Source organism: Gallinula chloropus, assembly GCF_964237585.1.
Source record: "Gallinula chloropus genome assembly, chromosome: 3".
In the NCBI taxonomy this organism is placed as follows: Eukaryota; Metazoa; Chordata; class Aves; order Gruiformes; family Rallidae; genus Gallinula; species Gallinula chloropus.
In genome coordinates, this window is record NC_140087.1 from 82,033,850 (window position 1) to 82,045,057 (window position 11,208).

At 44.9% G+C, this 11,208-nt stretch overlaps 1 protein-coding gene across 1 annotated transcript in view; it reads left to right on the forward strand.

Moving 5' to 3' along the window:
• XPO1 (exportin 1) overlaps positions 1–2,728 on the forward strand; it is a gene marked incomplete at its 5' end in the record, with an annotated part of 34,136 nt that extends 31,408 nt beyond the window's left edge. The window contains 3 exons of the mRNA XM_084262400.1: positions 86–245; positions 322–418; positions 1,632–2,728. Coding sequence (XP_084118526.1) covers positions 86–245; positions 322–418; positions 1,632–1,778 — 404 coding nt within the window. The 3' untranslated portion in view covers positions 1,779–2,728. The remainder of the gene's footprint in view (positions 1–85; positions 246–321; positions 419–1,631) is intronic.
• Between the last annotated feature and the right edge of the window lie 8,480 nt (positions 2,729–11,208).

Genomic DNA, 11,208 nt, shown 5'->3' on the forward strand with positions numbered 1-11,208 from the left:
AGGTGACAAGAACAGCCCTGGTGAACATGTGTTTTGTGTCCCATCCTGAATAATAACTGCCCGTGTGTAACTTCAATCCGTTCAGGTTTGACAATGCATGCATCGATCCTCGCGTACATGTTCAACTTGGTAGAAGAGGGCAAAATAAGTACTCCGTTAAACCCTGGAAATCCAGTGAACAACCAGGTGTTTATTCAGGAGTACGTCGCTAATCTCCTCAAATCTGCATTTCCTCACCTGCAAGAGTAAGTGCACTGTGATTCTTTGCTATTCAAGTGGGTTCCTGGTGCTGGATGTACTAACTCTTGTGTTCACTGTCAGTGCCCAGGTCAAGCTGTTTGTAACGGGACTCTTCAGTTTGAACCAGGATATTCCTGCCTTCAAGGAACATCTGAGGGATTTCCTGGTCCAGATCAAGGTATGCCTGGCATGCTTTCCTCAAGAAAGGAAAAAGGACTAATTCAGCAGGGTGATACTGTTGGAAACTGTGGGTGGTGCTGAGTTGGTCTCTCTGTAGGAGATCCAGGTTGTTCTGCAGGTGTTTCAGATGCAGTGAGGTCTGTCAGATGGCTTGCATGCCTTGGGGGTGTCAGCACATGTGGTGGGATTTAAATTTTTACATTGGGCTTACGTGTGAACCATTGGGCTGTGCATACAACTCATAGAATGGTTTTGATGGGGAAAGACTTCCAAGATCGAGTCCCTCCATCTATCCAGCCATACCAGGTCTAACACTAGACCATGTCACCAAGTGCATCATCTACTCCTCTTCTAAACACCTTGAGGGCTGGAGACTCAGCCCCCTCCCTGGGCAACCTTTTCCAATATTTGACAACCCTTTCAGTACACACTTTTTTCCTAATATCCAACCTAAACTTTCCCTGACGCAACGTCAGGCCATTTCCCCTTGTCCTGTCACAAGCTACCAGGGAGAAGAGACCAACCCCCACCTCACTACAACCAACTCTTAGGTAGTTGTAGAGAGCCATGAAGTCTCCCCTCAGTCTCCTGTTCTCCAGACTAAACAATCCCAACTCCCTCAGCTGCTCTTCATCAAACTTGTCTTCCAAACTCTTCCCCAGCCTTGTAGCCATTCTCTGGCCATGCTTAAGCGTCTCAATGTCCTTTTTACAGTGAGGGGCCCGAAACTGAACACAGTACTCCAGGTGCGGCCTCACCAGTGCTGAGTACAGGGCAGAGCTGTAGAGCTTACCGTCATGGCGAATGAAGCAAGTTTGGCTTTTCCAACTAATCTTGTTTTGGTCCTGCTCAGGACTGGGATGTAACGCTCTGCTTTCCTTTTTCTGATGTGCTGTGATTCAGGGACAGTGCAGGAAAGAGTTTGTTGATTACTTTTGAGACCACAAGCATCAGGTATTTCAGAATGGCAATGATGTTGCTCTAATGGCCATACACCCCAGCTGTTGAGGCCCTGTAGGGAAAAGCCTCTGCATATTTTGCATTCCTTTATGGGAATTCAGACCTTGCTAGCAGAAAGGGAAAGCAACACACAGCCTGGCAGAGATAGCGAGAGGAAGATGTGCCTGTCCCCTTTCATTCTGGAGTCAGGTAGCTTATTGCTCTGCCTAAAAATCTGACAATGAACTGCTGCTTTTCTGTGAATTACACAGGAATTTGCTGGAGAAGACACATCAGACCTGTTCTTGGAGGAGAGAGAAACAGCCCTTCGGCAGGCTCAAGAGGAGAAGCATAAACTTCAGATGTCTGTACCTGGCATCCTTAATCCACATGAGATTCCCGAGGAGATGTGCGATTAAAGAAAAAGAAAAATAAAACAAGTTTTGCGGTTTTCTTTCTGTACAGCTACTTTGTTGTGGTAGAAGAAAACAGCACTTGGATATTTGTTGACCAAAATGATGCCAATTTGTAAATTAAAATGTCACCTAGTGGCCCTTTTTCTTATGTGTTTTTTGTATAAGAAATTTTCTGTGAAATATCCTTCCATTGTTTAAGCTTTTGTTTGGTCATCTTTATTTAGATTTGCATGAAGTTGAAAATTAAGGCATTTTCAAAGTAATTACTTCATGCCCATTTTGCGGCTAAGGGGAAAATAGGCAAAAACATAACTTGTAAAAGACTATATTGCAAAATTATACAATTTCCTTGTAAGAGTATCAATTTTTCTCTTTTTTTAAAAAAAAATAATTCGGGATCATTTTCTTTCTAGTCTGTTCCTGCAGCCTAGGAGAAAAGGTTGTAATGAGTAAAGCAGATTTGAATGAATTGTTCTGCAGAGGATTAATAGCGCTGCATTTGTTTTGATCAGTTAGCAGCTTTTCTTTTGGACTGAGTGGTAAGGCTAGGCTACATGTATTTGCAAGTTGTATGGCAAGTTTGCGGCGAGATCATGTGCATATCATCATCCCATTGTAAAGCAACTTCTAAAGAGTATGGGAACACAGTACAGTTAGTTATTTTTACACAGTTCTTTTGTTTTTGTGTGTGTGCTGTCGCTTTGTCGACAACAGCTTTTTGTTTTCCTCAATGAGGAGTGTTGCTCATTTGTGAGCCTTCATTAACTCGAAGTGAAATGGTTAAAATATTTATCCTGTTAGAATAGGCTGCATCTTTTTAACAACTCATAAAATAAAAAAAAAACAAAAACAAAAAAACCTCTGGCTTTTGAGATGACTTATACTAATTTACATTGTTTACCATGCTGTAGTGCTTAAAGAACACTACTTAAAAGCAAAATAAACTTGGTTTACATTTATTTTTCTTTCTTTGGCTTATTCTTTTATCGGATGAAAACGCTGTCATCGGATTTCAGATTTGTATCCCCAAAGGTGTAGGAAAAGCTCATTGAGGTGTAGAGAAACTGTTGCTTCTGGCTTGCCTCATCTCCAGGGTTTGGCTGTGCTTGAAGCGAGTGTGAACTCTGCTGGGTTCCATTGGAAGTCCAGTAGCTCTTCTGACTTACCTTCAGGAGTAAATATTCCATCTTGGTAACTGTAGAATGCCAAGAGTAAGGTACTCTTACTATACAGACTCTTTGCAATTCATTTCAGAGAGGTATATCACACTGTATCTTGACTAAACATAATATGTAGGCAAGATCCTACAGCTATTTTTCTACCTAAAGCTTTTGTAGTGAAAGGATTTTACAAAGAGCAGTATGAACACTAAGGTGGTGCAGTCTTGGCTTCCCCGCTTTTGTAACGTCTCTGTCTTATACAGTTGATGTCAAAGCTCTCCCAAAGTTGTTTTCTATTTATTTGCTTTCTAATCTCAAGGTTGTGACCACAATGCAGAGCATGCCCATTCGTACTGAGCTGCTGTAAGCCCAGGTTTAGGCAGTTGTTGGTGGTATTTTCTGTCAGTTTGGATGCCATAGGTAACTTTGTGCTGTATATTCCTTCTGAATTAGAAGTGCATGAGTTAGTGTTCCGTGTGGAGCTGCGCTGTGACCAGAATGTTTCCAGTTTTAAATACTGGCCCCTTTCTGTTGGTGACCATCTCCCCATTGGTTTTACTTGGCTGGTCTGAGGGAAGCGTAGCTACCCCTGTGGGAAGTGTTTGGAGATGGAAATGCTGTGAGCCAGCAGTTGCTAATGCTCAGAGAGAAGGTCCCTCAGACCCTCCCTAGCAGAATGCAGCCTACCAAAAGTGTTAATTACTTTGATAGCTACAAAACCCCATTTATTGCTCTCTGTAAAGTTCCTGCTGTAAGCTTTTTTCATGTCCTGATGATGCATAGTTTTGTACTGCTCCGTGAAGACGGCATCGTCTATAATAGGCAGATTAAAATAGTCCTGTTGAAGGATGCAGCGGGAATGGACATGGAATGGCTGGTTGCCAGGCTGAGATACAGTGTTCTAGAGCTACAGGTTATCACAAGCTGTGCAGAAAAGAAAACTTCATTGATATGAATACCACTGATAGTGTGATGTCAGAGTGATCTTACCGGTGGGTCACAGGACTAAAGAGGGAATTGGTTCTGACACGCAGTGGTATTAACAGTGCATGGAAATAAGTTTCACATGAAAAATGCACTTTGCTGTGCGTTGCTTCTTCCCGTGTTTAAGATTCACGTTGGCCTGAGGCTCATCGCCTGGTTGTTTACTGGCGAATTAAATCTAACCTCTCAAACCAACAAATCTGAACTGTGTTTTTAAAGCTGACTGAGAAGAGTTTTGGTTGTTGTTTTGATACCTTTGGGATTATCTAGTAGCAGAATTTTAATCTTGAGTTTTTGCTTCCCTTTTAGATCTTAAAACTGTGGTCTTGTTATCTTTTCAGAATCGGTGCCTTTCGCTCATCTCTGCAGAGGCTACAAAAATGCAGCTTATGCAGAGCTCTGGATATCAAAAAAGATTTGACCTGTGTGTGTGTGTAGTTCCAGTGCAGTCACCCTGAATGAGGAAATGAGTTACCCAACTATGTACATCTAAGAGTTCCAGTTCCCATGCGCCCACTCTGTAAATTAAAAAATACATGGATTTAAAAAAAGCATGAACCATCCTATAAACATCTACATAACCTGTATTTATATGTAAACCGCTGTTTTGTGCATATTTCTATACAGATTTTTTCAGAGTACTCCCGGTACGTTCATAAATACCACTATTACAGGGTGTTTCCTGTGTTTACATGAACTGATCGCCTGTTAGCTGGTGAAGACACCCCCAAGTACTTGTTCCAGGCTACCATGATGTGTTTGCTACTGTAACTGAAGCAGATGATTTTCCAAAGTGTTTTAGGTTAGCTTGGTTTTTTTAAAACTAGATTAATTTGCTGTGTGTTAATCTGATTGGTTAAGTGAACTATTTTCCAATAAAGCTAATATTTATGCAAAAAAAAAAGCTTTAGAAATGCTCGTGTCTCAAGGAAGCTTTAAGAGTTCCTTCTGGTAGGCTTTTAGCACTGAAAAGGCAGCAAGACTTCAGCTGTGGGTTTCTTGAGAGTAAAGAATATGAAAAATGATGCTCTGAGGGTAATGCTGAAATCTAGAGGCTGGCAAAGGTGAGGAGTGTGGGGCTGTGTGGTGGAGAGGGGCTGTTTGTTGCTGGATAAATGATGATTCCTGATCCAAGAGTTCTGGGGGGCTGTTGGTTTTTGCCAGACTTTTTTCCTTTTCCCGGGCTTGTCTCCAGATGCTATGGAGAAAACATGAGTTGTTGGGAGTGTCTTTTGTCTCAAACCCTAAAACCTCACTCCCACCCTCCCCCTTGCTCCCAAAACTGAGCAAAAGCTCATGCTTCTCCCTTCCTCTGCCTTTCCCACCTGCATATCCGCACTGCACTTCCTGCGGCTGACTTTGAGACCTAAAGGTTTAGGAGATCCTTGCTTCCCTGTCCAAGGGTAGCTATGCCGGCAGTGTTCCCTGGGGAAAAGGCTTAGCTATTCTGGGTGAGGCGTTCAGTTGTGGGGTGGGGTGTCACTTACCATGGGGCCTTAATTGCTGAAATGCACACAAAGTCACTGACTTCATACATGCATACACATGTATGAACACATATATGCATACATACACATGCATGCATATGCATACAGTTACCTGCCCTGGCTGCTGCTGTCTGTCTTTGTACATGTGTTTCTTGCTCCCTGTGAGGGTTTGTGCTAGGGAAAGATGGGCTGAGGAGGACCACAGAGTACAAATGGGAAGAACAAAAGCCAAAGATGAAAAGACAACACACTCACTTTTATTTACTTCCATGTAAGTTTGAAGTTAAACAGCATTTTTTCCTAGGCAACGCACTGGATGGTCTCTTCAAAGTTACTGTGCCAAGGGGTCTGCTTTTTCCTGGGAATGCCTTTTTTCAGTCCTCTTAAAGTCATCTGTTTTCTCAGTCTTGAGAAGACTGAGGTTCTTTGAGCATTCTGTAATTTCAGCAAAGACTTAAGAGGAAGAATTGGCCACTGTAGGTTGGAGGAGTGAGAACTGTTCTACCTGATGTGACTCTCTTAACAAGGTGGCATCTCCAGGATGAGCTTTTTTCCACCACCCTTCACACCTGGTTTTACAAACTTTCCAAAGCTTTGCAATGAACTTGTGAACTCCCCAGAGCTTTACCTCTGAGTGGTTTTGCTTTCGAGGTTAACTTAGCTTGCAACTGTGCAGTCACACAAGCAAAGTTCTTCAAAGGAACATAGCAAACACGTGCTTTGCAGGTTAAAAAGTCTTAGAGGTCTAAATGCATAAAAAAGTCTGCATTCTTGGTGGTGGGATGATGGTTTGGTTGCTGATGGTGCTGTGGCTCATGCTCAGAAAAGTGCCTGTTGACTTGCTTTCCCATCAAAGGGACGGCCAGTCACCTGGCACCTACTTTACAGAAGAAAACAATAGAAGTAACGTCTTGATGGGAGCAGAAGCATGCAGGGTAACTCCAACTGAATTTCCCACCTGGACTGCAACCCCAGCCACAGGCTCTGGAAAGATGCAGCCTCTGAAGTAAGTGGAGCTTGCCCAGTTTGCCTGGCTCTGTGGCGCGATTCTTACCATGTCCAATAGCTGGGCCTCACGTTTATTAGAACACAGGCTTTTTTCCCTGCGAGATGCTGAGCAGCCAGCTACCCAGCTGGTGCAGCTTGGCAGTGCAGTGAGCATTATACACTGTAAATTGTGTAAATGTAAATTGATTCTGTTGCACCTCAGCCAAGCTTCACTGTAAGTTTACACTCTACAGGCAGAGACTTCCTTCCTAGGCAATAGATTCCAGCGGTTTTCCAGCATCGTCCCAGACACAACTGGACTAGTTGGAATTTTGGCACTCTATAGCCAAAATTACTTACTTGCTTCCCAGGTGTCCCAGCTGCTCTCAGCATCTGCTTAAATCACTGTGGTTTACCTTTTGTTCTATATTGTGACAGCAGAAGAGTGAACATGCGATCCATTCAGCTATCCCTTCTATGGGAACCTGGAGCAGAGCAACACAAAGTTCAAACAAGATAATTCAGTCGCTCTCTCATCCGACAAAGCTCTGGTTAAAGTAGTTGACATGAATAATATTTTTTAAAGTAATGTTTTAGGTAAGTCTTTTCCATTCCACAGTGACTATTCCAAGGTCAAACAACCAACTCTACACATACACAGCATGAAAGCTTAAAAACATCAAGCCTGAGGTAGGCTAGGAGAGGCTGGAGTGTCCCAGAGAAGGAACAGAGGCAGTGACCAGCCTTACCAGCTCGAGCCCTCACCGGCCTCAGGGTTGTAGCTGGATTTGGTATTTTTGGTGATGGGTTTTTTCGGGGGGCAAGGAGTGGAGGGGGTGGGGGGAGCATCGTTAACTCTTACCTTTACCCTGAAGAAAGCCAGGTCTACAGTTTAGTGAAGCGTTGGGACACAGCAGGGACACCATTACTTTTGGCTAACATATTTATGTTCTCAAACGCTTAATCCAGTTCTAAGTGTGTATTCTAATTTCAGGTTTGCTCAGGTCTCGCTAAATTACTCCTTTAGAGCAACCCTGTCAGCAGTTTATCAGAGCAAATACTTCCAGATTAGGAGCGTCGCAGTCACAGGGAGGAAAGAGGGCCTCCTGGGGATCAAACAACCTTGCAAGGATGGCACATGAGGGTAGAATGAAGGTCAAGAGGGAAAAAAAGCAACACACAGGAGGGTGGGAGGCTGATGATTGCTGTAACCAGGCCAGTTATACTTCTTGTTATCTTTTCCTGGGAAGCTAACACTGAATTTTTTTTAGAAAAAAAAAAGTAGTTTCATCTCCATATGTATATATATTAAAAAAGACTATTGTGTGTAGCAAAAAGGAATTTAGCTGGCAATACTCCAGCCTGCACAAAAGCAGGAGTGACTCAAGGTCACCCCCACTCTTCTGTTGTATTCACTGAACTTGGCATGTGACACCATACTTCACAAGGCCCCTTCCTTGTGCTGACTCTGGTGTTTATGTGGCGCTGCCATGGGATCAAAGAGCTGGTTTGTCAGAAAAACAATCTTCTCAGATGTTTTGGCACTTAATTTGGGGTTTGTTTTAAAATTCACTGTAGGGTCTGTGTAAGGAAGGAAGAGAGGAAGGAGAAGTGTAATTTTAAATCAGGTTATGCAGATTGTGGAATGCTGCTTTCCATCAAAAGATGTGGTCTTTTTCCAGATGCAGACTACTCATCATACAGCCACTGGAATACCTGTGTGATGTGACCTTAAGGATTAAGGAAGCAAATAAGCATGACTTCTTGGAGATACAGATTTTATGTATTTTGGTATGACAACATTAAGGTGCTTTCTAAGTGACTCTGTACAGCTCCTGGCTTCCAGCTTCAGTAAGTTTCCTTTTGATAAGTGGTATTCCAGCAGATAATAACTGACAAAATTCAGGAAACAGCACGTGGCATATCGTGAAGACAAGGTGTGAAAGCTGTGGAAAAAAAAATGACATGCAAAAGATTAAATAATCTCAGACACATAGAAGGTAAGACAGTACATCAAGTGAAAAATGACATCATGAATACACGTAAATATATATATTATGTATAAAAAGCTCTGATGGATCTCAAGCTTTGAAAGCAATGCTGTAGAAAGGGAAGCTAGTCAGTACCTTAATTCAGGCATGAGCAGAATGTGGTAATTTTAATATTCTGGATTGTTCTTGTATCCTTCATTAGGTAAATTTTCAGGCTATCTGGCAGAGATGACACTATGGAAGAAGGCCTTACAGGGTCCAGTACATCTGTGCCATTTTAATCCACCACACGAGCCTAATTTAGTAACTTCCTGGTTTGCAGTGGTTAAAGTTCTAAACATCAATAGAAAGCATATTGTTTATTGTTGACTATGACTGGCAGGAATGACAACATCTTTAATTTAGGTATAACAAGAAAGATCAGTAAAAGGTTTCTGGGAAGTTTAGAGTTTGGTTACTCGCAGTCTTCCTCCTCCCATCCCTTGTATCGGTATCCATTGTTAGTCTCAGAAATCCTGTCTGGCAGATACTTGCATTAACATATGATGTGAATTAAAGCTACAGACAAAGAAATCATGTCTCATGTAGACTCTCAGAAAGTTATTTTTCTGTACTATTTTAATTTAGTAAAGGGAAATTTCAGCAGAAAACATTTAAGAAAAGCTACTCCTGTTGATAACCCCAACTTGGAAAGTATTTAAAAAGCAAGTATCAACAAGAAGTCTGGGTGAAAGATCTTTCTAGCATATTCCTGACTTCCACAGTAGTTGTAGCCAACACTGGGTCTGTTGTTTACAATAACTTGTCTCTTATTTTTAAGCAGCAGTGGAATTCTATTTTAGCTTAACAAACTGGTGCCCTGAGGGCTGTGAGGAGAGCATTCTCTGCACTTCAGTGGGAGGTTGCACATACAAGCACCAGTGGTGTTACTGCCAGTATAAATATGCTCATGGAATTGAAAGAAAGAAATACAAGTCCAATGTCATTGTGGAAATGCAGTTCGGTTTTGTTTTGAAGTCAGTCACTGAGGAACTCAAAACAGCTCTCCATTATTTTACCCCCTTACTTGGCAAGTTTGGTTTACTTTACTTTCTACTAAACTATATTGCATCTGCATTGCGGCTATTAATAGATTTGCTTCCTTAATCCTATGTACAAGTCAGTAAACTAGGAGCAGTCGGAATAATACATTAGCTCACCACTGGGTGGTACTACAGAAATAAAAACTACTACACGATACTGAAGAAGTGCCTACTTTGGCGAGAAAAACCAGCCACGATCTATCTACCCCGTGACCCGTACTCCAATCACACCTACCTGGGCGAGGGAGTGTGCAGGGTTCACGGGTGGTAAAAAAAAAAAAAGGGGGGGTGTGTTCTTGTATGGAAAACTGCCATTTGTGTGAAACCTCTTCCAGCAGTCTAGAATCTCGTTCAAAATGCGCCCGCGAGAGACTTAACCGGTAGTTTTAAGCGGCATAAATTATGTAACTCTAAAAGACGCTCTCTCGTTTTAAATCTCTTCTCACGAAAAGACTTAAGTCTCTCATGAAAACGCGGTTCTTCCGACCATTCACGAGTGCTGGACTCGCCGTTAGACATATACCGCGCAGAATAAACCACTGTCCAAGGGAGAGGGAGAAAAAAAACTATGAGGTAGAAATAACATAATTACTTGCATAAAATGCTATCGTAGTGTTAAAAACGTTTATTTTCGCGAGGCCGGGATAGGACGTGCCCCAGCGCGCTTGTCCCTTCGGCTCCCCTCAGCCGGGGCTGGGCGGGAAGGAGATGGCTGACAGCCCTTCCGTCCCGCCGGCGGAAAACGCCAGTAACTACCAAAAAGACGAAAGACCTGAAAACCCGCCTAGAAATTAAGGCGCTTCCTTCCTTCCTACGCTGCGTGCCCCTGAGGCGCCCGCCGGAGCTCGGCGCCGTGCGCTAAGCGCTCCCTTCAGGCCGGAGGTCCCCAAGGGCTTCCGCGCCCGCCCGCCGTGCTCCAGGAATTCTCCAGCTGGGCCGGCCTATTTATTAATAATAATAAACGATAACGAGGGAATAAACGGGCAGCCCTTAAAACCCGCGGCACGCTCAGCGGAGAGCTGGCAGAGTCTGCCTCGGGAGCCATCCTCCCGCAGCCCGGGCAGAGACGAGCACAGCGGGAAAGGGAGGAGCGGCGGTAGTCGGGGCTCCGGGGCCACCGTGGCGGCGGACAGAGGAGGCGGGGGGAGTCCAGCGGCGGTGGGTCGGTGCGAGCGGCGCAAACGAGGGCGCTTCTCCGGCCCTGCCGCAGCGGCGTGTCGCGCGTTACTGGAGGAGATTCCCCCCTGGCGGGAGGCGGGAAGAGGGCAGGGAAACGCGCTTCCCGCCCAACCCCGGGCGCGCGCGGAACCGCAGCGGCAACCCCGGCCGCCGCCATTTTACCCTCCCGGCCCCGGCTGCCGTGCCGTCCCGCCCCCTTCCTCCTCCTCCCCGCTCAGCAGCCCGCCGCTCGGCCTGGGGTGGGAAGGCGGGGCGAAAGCGAAGGGAGGAGGGACTCGGATACCTTCGCCTGCTGCCTGGTCGGAAACTGCCGAGCTGAGCCCGAGCGCCCTGTCCCCCCTCGTTCCCGTCCCCTCCTCCTCCTTCCCCCTCAGCAAAATGGCGGCGCGTGGAGTCACTGGGAGCCAGTGAGTGACTCGGCTTCTCCTCCCCGCCGCTGCCGCCGCCGCCACAGGCTCATTTGCATTGATCAGCCGCCCCATCCCCCCCTCCCCCGGATCCCAGACCGGCCCCTACCTCTCTCTCCCCCCCCCCCCTTCTCTTCCTATTCCTTCCCGCCCCCT